Source organism: Phyllostomus discolor, chromosome 3 (assembly GCF_004126475.2).
Source record: "Phyllostomus discolor isolate MPI-MPIP mPhyDis1 chromosome 3, mPhyDis1.pri.v3, whole genome shotgun sequence".
Taxonomy (NCBI): domain Eukaryota; kingdom Metazoa; phylum Chordata; class Mammalia; order Chiroptera; family Phyllostomidae; genus Phyllostomus; species Phyllostomus discolor.
Window position 1 is genome coordinate 123,152,430 of NC_040905.2, and position 14,779 is coordinate 123,167,208.

General features: G+C 38.4%; 1 protein-coding gene across 1 annotated transcript in view; it reads left to right on the forward strand.

Moving 5' to 3' along the window:
• Positions 1-14,779, forward strand: part of USP31 (ubiquitin specific peptidase 31) — a 61,311-nt gene that overhangs the window by 12,254 nt on the left and 34,278 nt on the right. Inside the window, exons 2-5 of the mRNA XM_028512620.2 lie at positions 11,410-11,547; positions 12,753-12,841; positions 12,932-13,024; positions 13,570-13,705. Of these exons, the coding sequence (XP_028368421.1) occupies positions 11,410-11,547; positions 12,753-12,841; positions 12,932-13,024; positions 13,570-13,705 (456 nt within the window). The remainder of the gene's footprint in view (positions 1-11,409; positions 11,548-12,752; positions 12,842-12,931; positions 13,025-13,569; positions 13,706-14,779) is intronic.

Below are 14,779 nucleotides of genomic sequence, written 5' to 3' on the forward strand. Positions count from 1 at the left end.
TTTCCTTTCCTTTCCTTTCTTAGGCAGAGGGAGAGAAACATCAATGTGTGGTTACCTTTCGAGTGCCCCATACCTGGGAACCTGGCCTGCAACCCAGGCATGTGCCTTAACTGGGAATCAAACCAGTTCGAAGGCTGGTGCTCAATCCACTGAGCCACACCAGCCAGGGCTCCCCACTTCATTTTCTATTTTTTAAAAACAATTACTTGGTTTCCAAATGTGATTGGTGAGTTTTTGTTGTAACTGTGTAAACTCATGGGTTTAAATGCATGTTTGATGTTTTTCAGTCTTTACAGTAGGCTGAAACCTACAGTAACCTTTCTGTTGCTCAAATCGTCCCATTTTAGACCAGTGTAACAAGTTGGCTCCCAAGTAAATTTGACGTAATAATAGTAGTCTGTGATGTCAAACCAGAAAAAATGTTTCAGGCACATCTTACATGTTTCCTGCCCCAGATCTGGGACCAGTCTTCTTTAAAGAGCCCTGGTCCCTTTTGGTGGCAAATGGTATTGAGAGGCCGCATGCTGAGCACTAGGGATGCATATGGTTCCTATTTTTTCTAAGTAGATAGAACTGGGAAATGTGTCATTTCTTTTAAGGATACACTAAATCATGAATTCATATTGATAATTCCAATTCAGGACTTCAGATTTTTAATTTAACCTCATTGATCTTACATCTGTTTTTCCTTTCTCCCATGCTGAAAATCCTGTTAAAACCAGTGTAAATTCTCATTTGTGTTATCCCACAATGCACTCATAAGTCTCAGAGTCATAATTCTAATACTACCACCAATAGTATGAGTCTTTGAAAAGATTTAAGATTTATTTTTGGTAAGTATGTATGTATTTATTTATTGCCTAATTACTATGTCTTAAAGTCACTTGCATTAATTCTAAGTGTGGCTTTGTCACCAACTGGATATATAGTTAAATTTATTTCTTTTGCTTTTGATTTTGAGGAATTGCTTTTTAAAATTTAATTCTGTTGCATAATTATGTTAAAAAAATAAATATGCGGCCTGGAGTTAAATTTAGAAAGCAAGATCTGTTCATAGAAGTCTAGTTTCTGTCTCTGATCCCATACCCTCTTCTCTTTCTTCCTAAATTTTATGATTTATTCTTTCATTTGTTTTAATATAAATAAATATGTGTGTATATATGTGTTGGTTGTGTACTTTGTGTATATTCATATTTCCCTCCTATTTAGATAAATGCTAGTACACTATATGTAATTTTTTCCATCTTGCTTTTTTCATATAGCTAACATGAGTGCTTACCATATGCTCTGCACAGTGGATTATTGTATTTACTCCTGATAACAGTGTAAGGTAGACACATTATTTTTGTTTTGCAGATGAAGACACAGATGTTTCTATAGAACTGTAATTCTGTAGCTCTCTTTATTTCCCATAGTAACTGGGCTTTATTTTGAGCAATGACAGGGGCAGAGAAAGGATGTTTATAAACTGTAGGGAAGGAGATCCAACCTTTTTTTTTTTTTTTTTTTTGAGGTCCATAGCTCTCCTTAGCTGGAGAAGACTAATAGTAAGATCCCCTTTCCTGAGCAGAGGTGCTCCAAGTACGTACAAATATATATATATATATATTTAAAGATTTTATTTATTTTTAGAGAGGGCAAGGGAGGGCGAGAGGGAGAAAAACATCAGTGTACAGTTGCTTCTCACATGCTCCCTACTGGGGACCAGGCCTGCAACCCACACATGTGCTCTGACTGGGAATCAAACCGGTGACCTGGTTGGTTCTCAGACCAGCACTCAATCCACTGAGCCACACCAGCCAGGGCTAATTACAAAGATATATTAATGTAATGTTTTTAATATTATCCTAACATCACAGCCCCTTTCCCAGTGAGTGACAGCTTGGTGACTATTACTTATTTTAGAGCCTTGATTCTATGGACGTTATGAAAAGACAATGCCTTTAAAAGCAGCAGAGCATGGGAAGTAGCTACTAGTTGATGATGTCAGGACTTTAATAGTGACAGGAAGGGAAGGAAGAGAGGAGTAGCCTTGTTTCCCTGCTGGCAGGGGAAAAGAACACTGGCAGCTTGTAATGTTATTATACACAATGGGAAGAAGGGTTAGTTAGGTTGGGGACGGATTGTTCTTCCCCTATAGGCTCTGCTGTGATGGTATGCAGTGTTAGACTATTGTAACTACTCCCCATCCCTTCCTGGTGATACTACTGATACTCTCTCAAGCTTTAGAGTGTTAGCATCTGAGGAGGGTGAGGGCAGCCAGCATCCAGGTCTACCCCTTTCCTTTTGAAAATTTGTGAACCCATGAATTTGGAATTTAGTCAGAATCCTGGTGCAGCTAAGGTCTTGAGTTAGTTACTGAGCCTTGGTTTCCTTTTCCCCCTTTTCATTGCCATATAACATCGGCCTCACAGATTGTGGTGTTCAACAACCATTGGTTTCTTTACACCTGAGTGATGGGAGCATTTTAGTAGGAAAATCCAGTGAGCCAGCCCACTCACCAACCCCACTCACCCAGGCTGTAAGAGCAAACCTGGAACACAGGAGAGGGTGGACTGCTGGAACATAGGTCACTGTAGTTACATGGGGAAGAGAAATGTGCTCCACCTTAAAATTTTCTCTGGGTCTGGCCTTGCAACTCTGTTTTGTAGCTCACTTTTGATGCATGTGTGCTCTTGGTTTTGACTCCTTGAACTGTAGATTATTTTCAAAGGGGTGACATTTAAATCTCCAGTGTTAACTGTGCTAGATGACTCCCTGCGGACTTCTCAGTATGATATATTCTGTGCCATTGTGCAGTGATTGTGTGACCTTTTTGAGTTACAGTAACCCATTCATCTTGTCTTTGGGGAAATGTAAGTTACTTCCCATGTAATTATTTATTTGAACATCAAGTCTTTAAAATTTGAACTTCTTTTGGATTGATGGCTTGATAACATATTTTACATACTCACTTTCCCAGGAGAGGATCCTAGACACACTACTATTGTTTTCTTGGTGATTTAGAGTATCTTGAGCATCATCCAGTATGTTTTTGATCTATAAGTTGGTGGGTTCTTTGGGGGCAAGTGGGGCTATATAGAACTTGATGAATAGTTCTGGATTGCTATATTTTTGAATTCTTGTTTCTGTTCTTTATAATGTTCCCTCTTGTTACCCACCATTTTCCTTCATGGTCCTTCCTTCATTTTTCTCATGTTTCATCCTGGAAGCCTATACCTTCTACTTCCTTATTCCTATGTTTTGCAGTTTCTAATTGTTTTTTAGTTAAGTAACCAGGTAAATAGAATCAGCTGTAAGAAAGACTAAGTAAACTGAGTTAGGGCCTGAGACTCTGGCTAAGTTAAGAAACTTTAGTGTGTTTCCTTTTTTAAGTCAACTAATTTTTAAAAGCTTCTGAAGGAAGTATGGATACACACAGAAAAATGCATAGTCAGTGTGAACTTGATGAATTGTCCTAAAGTGACAGTGCATCACCTGGTCAGGAAATGGGACATTGCTAGCCTTGAGAAGCTTCCTCTTTTGCTCCCTCCCAAATTCCACCTGCCCTTTCTCCCAAAAGGTAACCACTCTTCTGGCTTCTAACACCATTGATTCATTTCGCCTGTTTGTAAATTTTACTATGAATAAAATAATAGAGTGTACATTCTTTGTAAAAGCAGCTTTATTGAGGTATAACTTACATACCATATAATGCTCCCATTTAAAGTATACAATTCAATGGTTTTGTAGTATACTTAGAGTTAGCAACCATCAGTTTTAGAGCATTTTTATTATCCTCAAAGAAACCCATACCCATTTGCGGTCACTCCTCATTCCTCCCAAACCTCCCAGCCCTAGGTGTCCTTTAATCTACTTTCTGTCTCTGTTGATTGGCCTGTTTTGACATTTCATATAAATAGAATCATGCAACATGTGGCCCTTTGCATCTGGTGGCTTCAACTTAGCTTGTTTTCACTTTTAGGCTATTATGAATACTGCTGTAAACCTTCATGGACAGATTTTTTGTGTGGCCATGTGTTTTCATTTCTCTTGAGTATATGTGCCTAGGAGTAGAATTGCTGGGTCATATGGTAACTCCATGTTTAACTTTCAGAACAACTGCTAACCACTTTCAGAACAACTGCTAACCATTTTTTAATAGTGCCTGCATCATTTTACATTCCCACAAGCAGTGGATAAGGGTTTCCTAGTGTCTTCACATTCATGCCAACACTTTTTACTGTCTATCTTTGTTATAGCTGCCCTAGTGGGCATGAAGTGGTATCTCACTGTGATTTTGATTTGTATTAAGTATACATAGTGTTTGATTTTGTGTCTGATTTCTTTTGCTGAAGTTCACTATAACATCTATTTTGATAAGAATACTATGTAAATTATTGTAGAAAACTTGGAAAATATGTAAAAGAAAGGAAAATGGAAAATGTATAAAAGTTGTTTGGCATATTACTTTCTTGCCTTTTCCCCCTTCTCTGTGTGTTTTAACATACTTGGGGTCAAACTGTATGTACAGTTTTATGTGATTTCATTTCATATAGTATTATGAGTAATTTTTGTCACAAAAACTTTTCAGATCATTGTATAATGGCACAATAACCTGTTTTTGATGATTTCTGGTTGTGATGAATGTATTTTTTACATAAATCTTTCATTTTTATGAGCAGAAAATGGTTACAACTCATAACAGGTGAGTTATTAAAATCAGTAAGAAAACTATAATTACTTTTGATATTTTTGGGGATATATAGAAGTGAAATTTCTGAGTCAGTAGTTATCTATTTAAAAGGTTCTTCAGTCTTATGTTCTCCCAACAGAGCTATTTTGGCCATGCAATATTCTGAAGGTTCTTAAGTCATAATTGTTATCATATTTTACAGAAGGATTGTGCTATGCACAGTGTGTAAGAATGTCTATCATACCCTCTGTTGCAGAATAGAAATCTTTAAGGTGATAAGTGGAAAATAGCATTTTAAATTGCATTTTCTTGTTGATAGTGAGGTAGGACAGCTTTATCTGTTCTTTAAGGTGGAAGTACATCTGTACAATGGTAACAGTTCAGTAATTTCACAGAATTCTCTTCATTTGCTCTCTATATATTCACCTACTCTTCCATTTAGCCTTTAACAGGCAGATGACCAAGTCCTAAACCAGCTAGGATTGGTCAAGTTTGGGGCAGGCCAGACCAGGCCAAGGCAGGAAGGTTCTAATCATACTTTACTAGGAAAAGCCGGAAGCCATGATGAGCTGGAGGCTTGCACCTGTTTTTATGCAATCTGAGTCTTGCGAGGGTTGGAAAAACCAGAGGTGGCCAGGGTTGATTTGGAGACTGCCCAGCGTGTGACTTAGGAGTCAGCCTGGCTTAACTTTCAGGCATGCATGGCGTTGGGTATGGAGAAGAGTGATATGACAGGCCTGGGATTTGTAGGCATCTCTAGCCAGTTAAACTTTATTGGGAGTACTGTGGATTTATGGTGCTATGAACTCATAATTTATATATGCTTTAAAGCAAGATTATTTCCAGAATATTTTGGATCCTTTTATATAAATTAGCTGTTTGACCAAAACCATTTTAGATTTGTTTATCATCAAATACCAATATATTCAAAATCACATGCATATGCAGCACACTGATTATAGAAGAAATATTTGCATGTTTGGCCTTGAGATAGTTCAGGTCTTGAACTCATGCCTTCTCCATGCCTTGTCTTCCTCACCCTATTCTGCCTCCAAGGATGTGTAGATCACTTCACTTCACCTCAAAGAAGAGTGCCACTCAATCAAGAACTTGGCAGGGCCATGTGCTGAGTTCCTAAGCCAAGCCCATGTTCCCCCTCTCCTCCCCTCTGCTTGATCAGGAAGCTGACTCTGATTCTTTTCTTTTCCTATGGCTAAGCTTTCACTTGTTATCTAGCAAGGCAGGGTGGCCTGAAAAAGCCCCTGATGGGTGTCTAAAGGCATCAACTCTCCTTTTTTCCTTTGTCTTTCCCTCATTTTTCTTTGATGCTGGCTGTTGTCACATTTTTGCTTCAGGGATAAGACCCAAAGTTTGTTTTTGGCTTTGGGTTTAGGATTAAAATTTTATGTAAGGCTCTCTAGGTCTGTCTAGCACAGAAGAAAATATTATCAGTGTAGCATAGCTAACTTCACTGAGATTTGGGACAAATGCTTCAGCTAGAAATAAAGTATATTTCTTTTTCCAGCTCCATCTTCTGTGCACAAGATTTGGGTTTCCTGGCCAAAATACCAGGGTATGCTCTCTTAAGGTCATTCTTAACTACCACCTAGTTATTGTTATCAACTAATTCATTTCAGGAGATGTGGAAAATACAGAAACATGTAAAGAAGAAAGGTAAATCACCTAAAACTTCCCACTCTAAGATAATGACAGTTGATATTTTGGTGTATATTTAGAAGGACAAAAGACAAAAAGGTCTTATTTAAAGTGTATTTTTAATAAAAGTGTAGTTTCAAATCATGTTCATATGTGGTTTTGTATCTTCTTTTCACTTAATTGTATTATGTATTCATTTTTCCATGTTTTCTAAATTAATTCTCACATATCTCCTACATTCCATAGTAGGAATATATAATAATTTCTTAGATATTTAAGTGGCTTTTCCAAGTTTTTCTGGTTTTACTTATAACTGTTGAAGATCATTACATTTAACGTGTGACAACCTTTTAGTTACATCAGGACTAGGTGTTTGCTTTTTGGATTGGGTTGATTGGTAGCCAAAAAATTTCCACTTCCTCCTAAAAAAACATGATTTTACTGTATTGGGAAGAATCTTGGATTGTGTTGGAAACAATGAATCCCCGAAGAAGACACTCTTGGATTACTTGAGTTACTTGATTGGCTATGGTAATCACATTGTGGTGGAGACTCAATCTGACTTTAAGTTTGGAGTCAGCTAGGTTTAGCCTTGGGGAGTGTGCTAGGAAGGGTGGGCAAAACAGACTTCATCCCCACCAGCAGAGTGTTGTGAGTGCCTGAAGGTGAAGAACACTTCCCTTGACATTAGCTGATGAGAGACAGATGGAGTTCTTCAAAGTCTTGTCTCTCTCTAGTCTGCTCTCTATCACAACTGGGGACACTTACGCAAGATAGCATTCTTTGCAAGCTGCAACTTGATCTTCTGGCATGGTTGGAATTCCTCCTTATTCCTCAGATAACATCTCAATTAGATAAACTGCACTTTTGTTTCTGGACCATATTTCAGTCATAGGAAAAAATGCAAATTACAACAAAACAAACATTGATTAATAAGGATTTATTTAAAAGCACATAAACTCCCAGGATCCTCAGGCTTTGTGCAACTGTAGTTCAGTCTCCTACACGTTTTATGTCTGCATCAAGAATTGACACTCATGAACAATGATTAAAATAAAAAAAAAAAAAAAAAGAATTGACACTCAGAATGAAGAACCTCAAGTCCTGTGTGATCCTGAGTTGTATAAAAGAGGGGAATCATTTGTTGAAGAGGGATTATTGACAATATGGTTTTAGGCTGTTTCAGTAAGATGAGGTTGAAGAATTAGGGTAACTTTGGACAAATCACTTTTCTGAGCCTAGTTTTTCATCTGTAAATAGTAGTAATGATGATACTTACAGCACAGGGAATTTTTGAGGGTTTGGTTTTATAGGAAATAACAATTAGTATGATGCCTGATATATCACTGGCATTCAAATATTAACTTTTATTGTTGCTCTTTGTGTCAAGTATTATGTTTGCCAGGTACAGGGTGGTGGATAATATTGAATAAAATATTCCTGATCACTGTCTGGTGGAGGTGGATATGAGATAATACTTGCTGATGATATGAATAAAATACATTGTAATAAGTGATGGTAATCCATTGAGGACAAAAGAGCTTCCCACAAGTTTTAGTGCTTTTGGAAGTGAAACTTGAGAACTTTTCCAGTGGGACCATGTTTTTTTCTCAGACTTGGCTTCATGTTAGGATTAGAATTTTTAAAAAGAAGAATCACACTTGAGAAAAGATTAGCAAGGATCAGATCCCACATAGACCTGGCTCTGCTGCCAGGACATGGTTTTTATTTTTAAAAAAAACTTCCAGGTAATTTTAATGTGTAGCCAAGGGTCAGGAGACAAAACCTCAGATATTTTTTCCTTTTCTTTCTCTTTTCCAGGATTATATATAGTACCACAGGGTAATTTGAAAGTTACTTAACAGCAGCTGTATAGAATTTTAGAATTTATGTAATGCTTTTATGATATCTTTGAAGCTCCACAATAATCTTTTTAGGAAATATTATCATCGCCATATTGCAGAAAAGATAGCCTAGGCTCAGAGAAATACAAAGTAAAAGGTGATGGAAAGAAGACTTGAACTCAGTTGTTCAGAATTCAGTCTCAGTTTCTGTTGCATTTCTAGTGGAAACATCCAATTACTGTTGCATACTTGGAGGCCTTCCCTTGTTGCTCTGTTTTCTGCCTTAAAGCTTTATGATCTGTTGGGAAGTTTTTGCTCATTGTTCGTCTTGCTGAACCACTTGTCATATATTCCTTTTTATATTTCATCCTTTTATCCTGGCTCTAATGCTCTTGACCATACTATCTCCCTTAGTTATAATTTCTTGAAATGCAGTAACCCTTTCTTAACCCTTTTATGACAGCATTTTCTTTTAGACAAAATATATGCCCTTTCCTAGTCTATATTTCAAGCAATAAATTTCTATTCCCAAGTCTTATAGCAAGTCTATTAGCAAGTCTTTGTGTCTAAAGTTAGTTTTACAACATTGCAAATAGCCCTTGCTGTGTACCTATGCTTTGTTCTTGAGTCTTGCTAATGAGAACTTGGATGTAAGGAGTATCTCTGATTTACCCTGTGTTAGGCCCTTGTGTCTGTAAGGGTCAAGAAGCTCTGTACCAGAAATAACTCACTTTTCCCGGTGGTTTTGTGACTTCCACTACTTTTCTTTTTCCTATAACACATAGTTAGGATGGTTATTAGATTATCCTATGATTTGTTTTGTCAGGGGCTGAAGGAAAATCGATAGTCCCCTGGGTATCTGCAGCAGGAAGATGTTACCATTGTGAAGGGCCAGAAAGAGGAGCTTTTGTATTTGTCTGTGTTCAGTGAGGTCTCCTGTAAATTTTCCTTCAGTTTGTGAGGTAGTAATTTAGGGCAAAGCTGATCCAGAGCTGTTTTTGCCCCAGTTGTATAGGGTTGTGGAAGTCTCTGTGGCCTGTTGGGTCCAGCAAAAATCTTGTTGAGTAGTTTGAGCCGCTCACTAAGAGCCTGGAACATAGCGATTGGTGGATAAATGCTGGATGAGTTGAAATAACAGTGTCAGGAACCATAAATGAAGTTGAATGCAAACCTGATAAAGAACTTAATATTCCACCCCGTCTCTACCCTGAAGTCTGATGGACACTGTCCATAAAATATTTACTTTGACCCATAATGAAGCATTTGATTTCAGCTAATTTGTTGCTTAAAATGCAGATGCTGAGAACTCCTCCACTGGAAGTAAATGAGAGAGGGTCCTGAACAGAAGCTTTTGTGCTTCTGGCAACTTGTGTACCCAGCTGTATGCCGCGGTATTTGTGTTTCCCTTGCTGTACTTAAAACTTCCTCTCAGCACTTGTCCTATGCTTCCTCCACAGAACAAACAATACCAAACAAACTGACTAAAACAATTACCCTGCCTTCATGTCTGTAACTTCTCTGAACCCATTACTATCCTTTCCTCCTCTTCTGTCTCTCCCACCTCCTTTTTATAGCAGTTAGTTCCTGTACTTCTGAATTCCTCCTTCTCCCTTTACTAAGAATCATATTTCTTCTCCTTTCTGTTAGCTTCTTCCCTCACCATGTAAATCCCTCTCCTGTGGAAGTCCCCCTCTGGGTAGTCGTAGCATCTTTTATCCTTCCTTTTGTAACAGCGTTTCTTGGATATGAAGAGTGGTTGTCTTGCAAGCATTTAGTCTCTTTACCTTTTCTTCTCTTTCATCCTCTCTGATCTGTTACTGAAATTGCACTGGCAGTTGCCCTCTTCATTTACCATTCCAGAGGGCCTTCTCATGTCTGTCTGACTGACTTTTCTGCAGAGCTGACATTGTTGCTCCCATCACCTCAGAGGTTCCGTCTCCTTCTGCTTGTGTTTCTACTCTCCTGGCTGCTTCCTCATACCTTCTTGAGCTTCTTTGCTGTGACCTGTCCCTTCTCTGCTAGCGCTAAGATTCTGTCTCGACTGCCACCTTTCCTTATTAGATGTCCCCTGGGTTACTTCCTCTTGCTCACATGATAGGTATATGCTGCTCTGATTGGATTTCCCAGCCATATGTCTTTCCTGAGCATCAGACTTAACTTAACCTCACTTGGGATCCTATAGGTACCTCAATCTCAACATGTTCAACACTCTGCAGTCTTCTGTTCCTTACTTCATTACCCACCTATGCCAGACACTAAAAACCTGCTATCATCCCTGAGTGTTAGCCGTTGCTTGTTTCTCTTCCATCCTGATTCAGCCATGTCATCAGCAGTGCTACTGGTGCTGATGTTTTTTCCTGATCCATTTTTCTGTACTAGGAAATCTTCCCATTTGTAGCTCACACTCTTCCATTGTCCATACCAATGGCTCTGGTTTTGATCCTCCTAAATGAGAATGTAAAGCCATAAACCAAACCATTTTAAGATTAAGGAAGATATCGAGTATAGACTTTACAGGGAGATTGAGGAAGGTGAAAGCTGAGAAAGAAGAGACTGGATTTGGTATTTGGGTGGCATCTGACCTCTGGAGGAAGTTCTGTTGTATGGTGAAGACTTTCTCTTACAGCTACCTGTCCTTTTGTGTGCCTGCTTCTGAGATGGACCCAGGGAGCATCCTTGTTTGTCATCAGGGTCCTTCCTCTCCCTTGCTCACTTCATTCAGTTAATAAGTTTTGCCAGTGACACCTCAATTCTCTCTTATCTTTGTCCCTTTGATTTTTTTCCCTAAATTTGAATCTTGGTAAACATCTTTATGTTTCATTGGCATCTAATTGCCTGAACATCAAGTTATGATGGTTCTTTTTCATAATGGAAATAACAATCTTTCCCCTCTTTTCAGCTCTGTTATCATTATTTTAATTGGAAAATTACAGTGGACAATTTTTATTTCTTTGTCTGACTTTATTATTCTTCAACTTTTAACAGTATTGATCGTTTTCTGCATAACTGTCTTCACTGGACTCTAGGGAAAATCATTCTCCTGATTTTCTTGCTGCATTTTTGATGGCCTTTTCTTAGTCTCTTGAGGTTTTATATTGAGCACCTGTTTTTGCATTGCTGTTTGCAAAGTCCTCTAACACCTTTGAGAGCTTTCATTCCTCTTTGGGATTATGAACAGTTTATCATAAAGCCAGGGCTTACAACTGATTAATGCTGATTTATTTTCCTATCTAGAGTATTGTGTCAAAGAATGCACTGCAGTACCGTGGAAATGCCCAGCATGATGCTCAAGAATTTCTGTTGTGGCTTTTGGACCGAGTTCACGAAGATCTCAATCATGCTGTGAAGCAGAGTAGCCAGCCTCCTGTGAAGGTGAGAGTACCCCACCTGGCAATCAAGGAGCAGGGAGCCCAGGGCCCATTCTCCCAAAGCTCTGAGGAGCTGTGCAGTTTGCACTTAGTTAATGTAGTGATACTGAGTAAGCTCTAGGTGAGTAAAAAGTTCATTGATACTTAGAGGATTTCTCCACATTTACTACTGTGTTGGCAGTGTGAGATACCAGAGGCCCTGTCTTCCAGGAGCTTACAGTCTAATGAGAGGGAACACATTTGCCTGTATGACTATCTTTAGACTAAAATTAAGTGGTTCCATCTCACAAAACTGTTTTTAAAGCAAAAATCTGCTTTCTAGTCCATGAGACCCACAGCCTGTAGATCATTGGAATGAATACATAGTCAAAAAGTAAATGCATGGATGTCTCGTTAGGATTGCATTTGAGTGTAGGAACTGAACACCCAGAATATTCTTACTGAGAAAGAGTGATTCTCATTTTTGTGCATATAGCCTTACTACAGCGGGTAAAATGATTTTTGTAATGGGGATAATTAAGATAAAGAGTTACAACTGCCTTTCTTTTGCAGCTTTTAAAGTTTTTGGTAATTCTGCTCTGTACCTCAAATTTTAAATTTCTAGTTTTGATAAGTTGTTAAATTTTTGATTCAAGGTCCTTTTGTGCCTGAGCACTCTGTACTGTCATATGGCTCTATGTTTGTGACTGACTCTCTCTACCACCAGATTGAGAGGAACTAAGATCAGGAACTGTGTCTTATTTTTGTACCCTAAAGCTCTCCTCAGTGCTCTCTGCACATAGTAGCAGGTGCTCAGTAACTAATTGTTAGGTGGGAGGACATGAAAAAGTTAAGTGAAATATGAAGTAGAGTGATTAGGCACCAAAATCAGCAGCTAATAGGCACTAGAAAATTTAGGCATGGTAGGGACCAGTGGTTGGGATTATTTCCTGCAAGAGGTTAGAGTGGGACTTTGAGAGTTGGAGGGAGATTGGAGTGTCCTGGAGAAAAACTGCCTGGGTAGGGTGGAGAGATGGGGATGTGTGAGAGAGCCTGTGAGGAGACGAGTTCTGTGACCCACGTCCTGGCCACTGTGTTCCTTTCACTGAAACATCTCGACCTGAAGCATAGCTTGTATAAGAAGTCAAGGACGTTTGTGACACTTTCAGGGTTATCTTTAATCAACAGTTGGTATTTCTAGTCTGTAAAATTGTGCTTTCTTCTTTTAAGCCACCGTCAGAGACTGATATGATGCCTGAGGGACCATCTTTTCCTGTCTGTAGCACTTTTGTACAGGAACTTTTTCAAGCCCAGTACCGGTATGAGCAGATTGAATTTCCCCTTATGTTGTCTGTTTACATGGTTGTTAGTGATCTTAATATGCATTTCTTACATTTTTGTTTTTGAAGATCTTCTTTGACATGTCCTCATTGTCAGAAGCAGAGCAACACTTTTGACCCTTTCCTCTGTATTTCTTTGCCAATTCCTCTACCCCACACAAGGTAAGAACAAATTTAATAAAATTAAGGTGGTACATTCCTATGTGTTCCTTTTTTCTGTGTGGGCTCCTAATAGGTTTTCTTAACTTATTCAGACAAGTAATGAGGTTAGTGATAAATTGAATACAGGCATTGTTAAAACCTTACAGAAATTTATGAATGCCTGAGTTTGCAGGGTGCATGGGACAGGTATGGCAGGGAGGAGAAATGTTGTTGAGTGCCTTCTAGATTCTCTAGAGTCCTCACATTATACTTTAATTAATTGTGTTATTTGAACATGTTCTCAAAATTTGCAGGAGTTACACTGTTTTAAGGAAAATACAAAGTAGATGTGTTATATTTTTGGTTTTTGAAGCTAAACTTTTCCAGAGGTCTCTTGATTATTGTTTGATAGTTTACGTAGGTCCAAATGAAGTTTTGTATTTGGCTTCCAAGTAATGTTGTAGGTTAGCTTCAGTTTTACATTGATTTCCAGTCAGGTTTGTCTTGCTTCTGTATTTAAGTTGAAATAAACAACTAATGAGAAGATCTGACTTTGGTCTGTACAGGCCTCTGTATGTCACCGTAGTATATCAAGGGAAGTGTTCTCACTGCATGAGGATTGGCGTAGCTGTGCCTCTGTCTGGGGCTGTCGCCAGACTTCGGGAAGCAGTATCTATGGAAACAAAGATCCCCACTGATCAGGTAATATGTCTGCTAATGCCGATTTTGCTAGGAACCACAAAAGTGGCTTTCTGTTCCTCCTGGAATTTTTTAACAGTTCTCTGCCAGATATGGTTAGATAGAAATGTCAAATCAGTTGCTTGTGTGTTGAGGAAAAGAGGATATTAAGACCTAGGGGAGAATAAGGTACACAAAAATTTGTGTTTCATTTAGTTGTGTGTACATTTTTAAAAGAAAAGCTTTGGCTTTACCCTAAGAGTTTCCTTTTTTTCTTTTAGCTTTGTTTGTAAAGTACAATTACTTAATCCCCTTCAGTTATACTTATGGAGGCTTATGTAGGAAGAGTATCCTTATGGTATTTGAAAGTCGGAGAAGCTTACAGAACCTGAGCCATGGCTGTTAAAACACCTTCCGGTCATGTTGATGAGCACAGGCATCTGGCTAGTTCTTGCACATAGATATTCAGTTCTGTTTCTTTTCTAATGAAAGCTGGATCTGTCTCTTACTTTGTTTAGATAAGAGAAAGGAAGTTGTGTGCCCACCCTCCCCTTTCTTGTTTGGGTAAATTTTTGATATTTAAATTGGCCTAAAATACATTACCCTGTTTATGACTTGACATTTTTGCATACTTTTTTTTTACTCAGTTCACTGTTATGATTTTATTTGGAAAAACATTCTGTACTTAGGTTTTACTAAGGAAAGATGATTTAGTGGCTGAGTACTTTCTCCTTAGATTCCTTCTGGAAGCTGTCCAACTTATATAGTGAAGGTATTATGTGCTTTGGCTGAAGATGTCCTCATTTAGGAAGTTACCACGGTAAAACAAATACCACCAGCAGTGTTGCCCTTAGAAGCAAACATTGTACATTTTCATAGGCCCAATACTGGCACATTCATAAAATGTGCATGTTCTTCCTCACTCTTAAGAGCTCATTAATTCACTTTTTTCCTTCAGGATGAGGGCAAAGACATATAGGAAGGGGGAGGCCTTGGTATGTGTCCAAGGCAAATCTGGTTGTCTCTTTAAAGCTTTTGGTACTGTCTGTCTCTTTCCCCATGCAGTTTAAATGAGTGATATAACTACAAGTTTGTTTT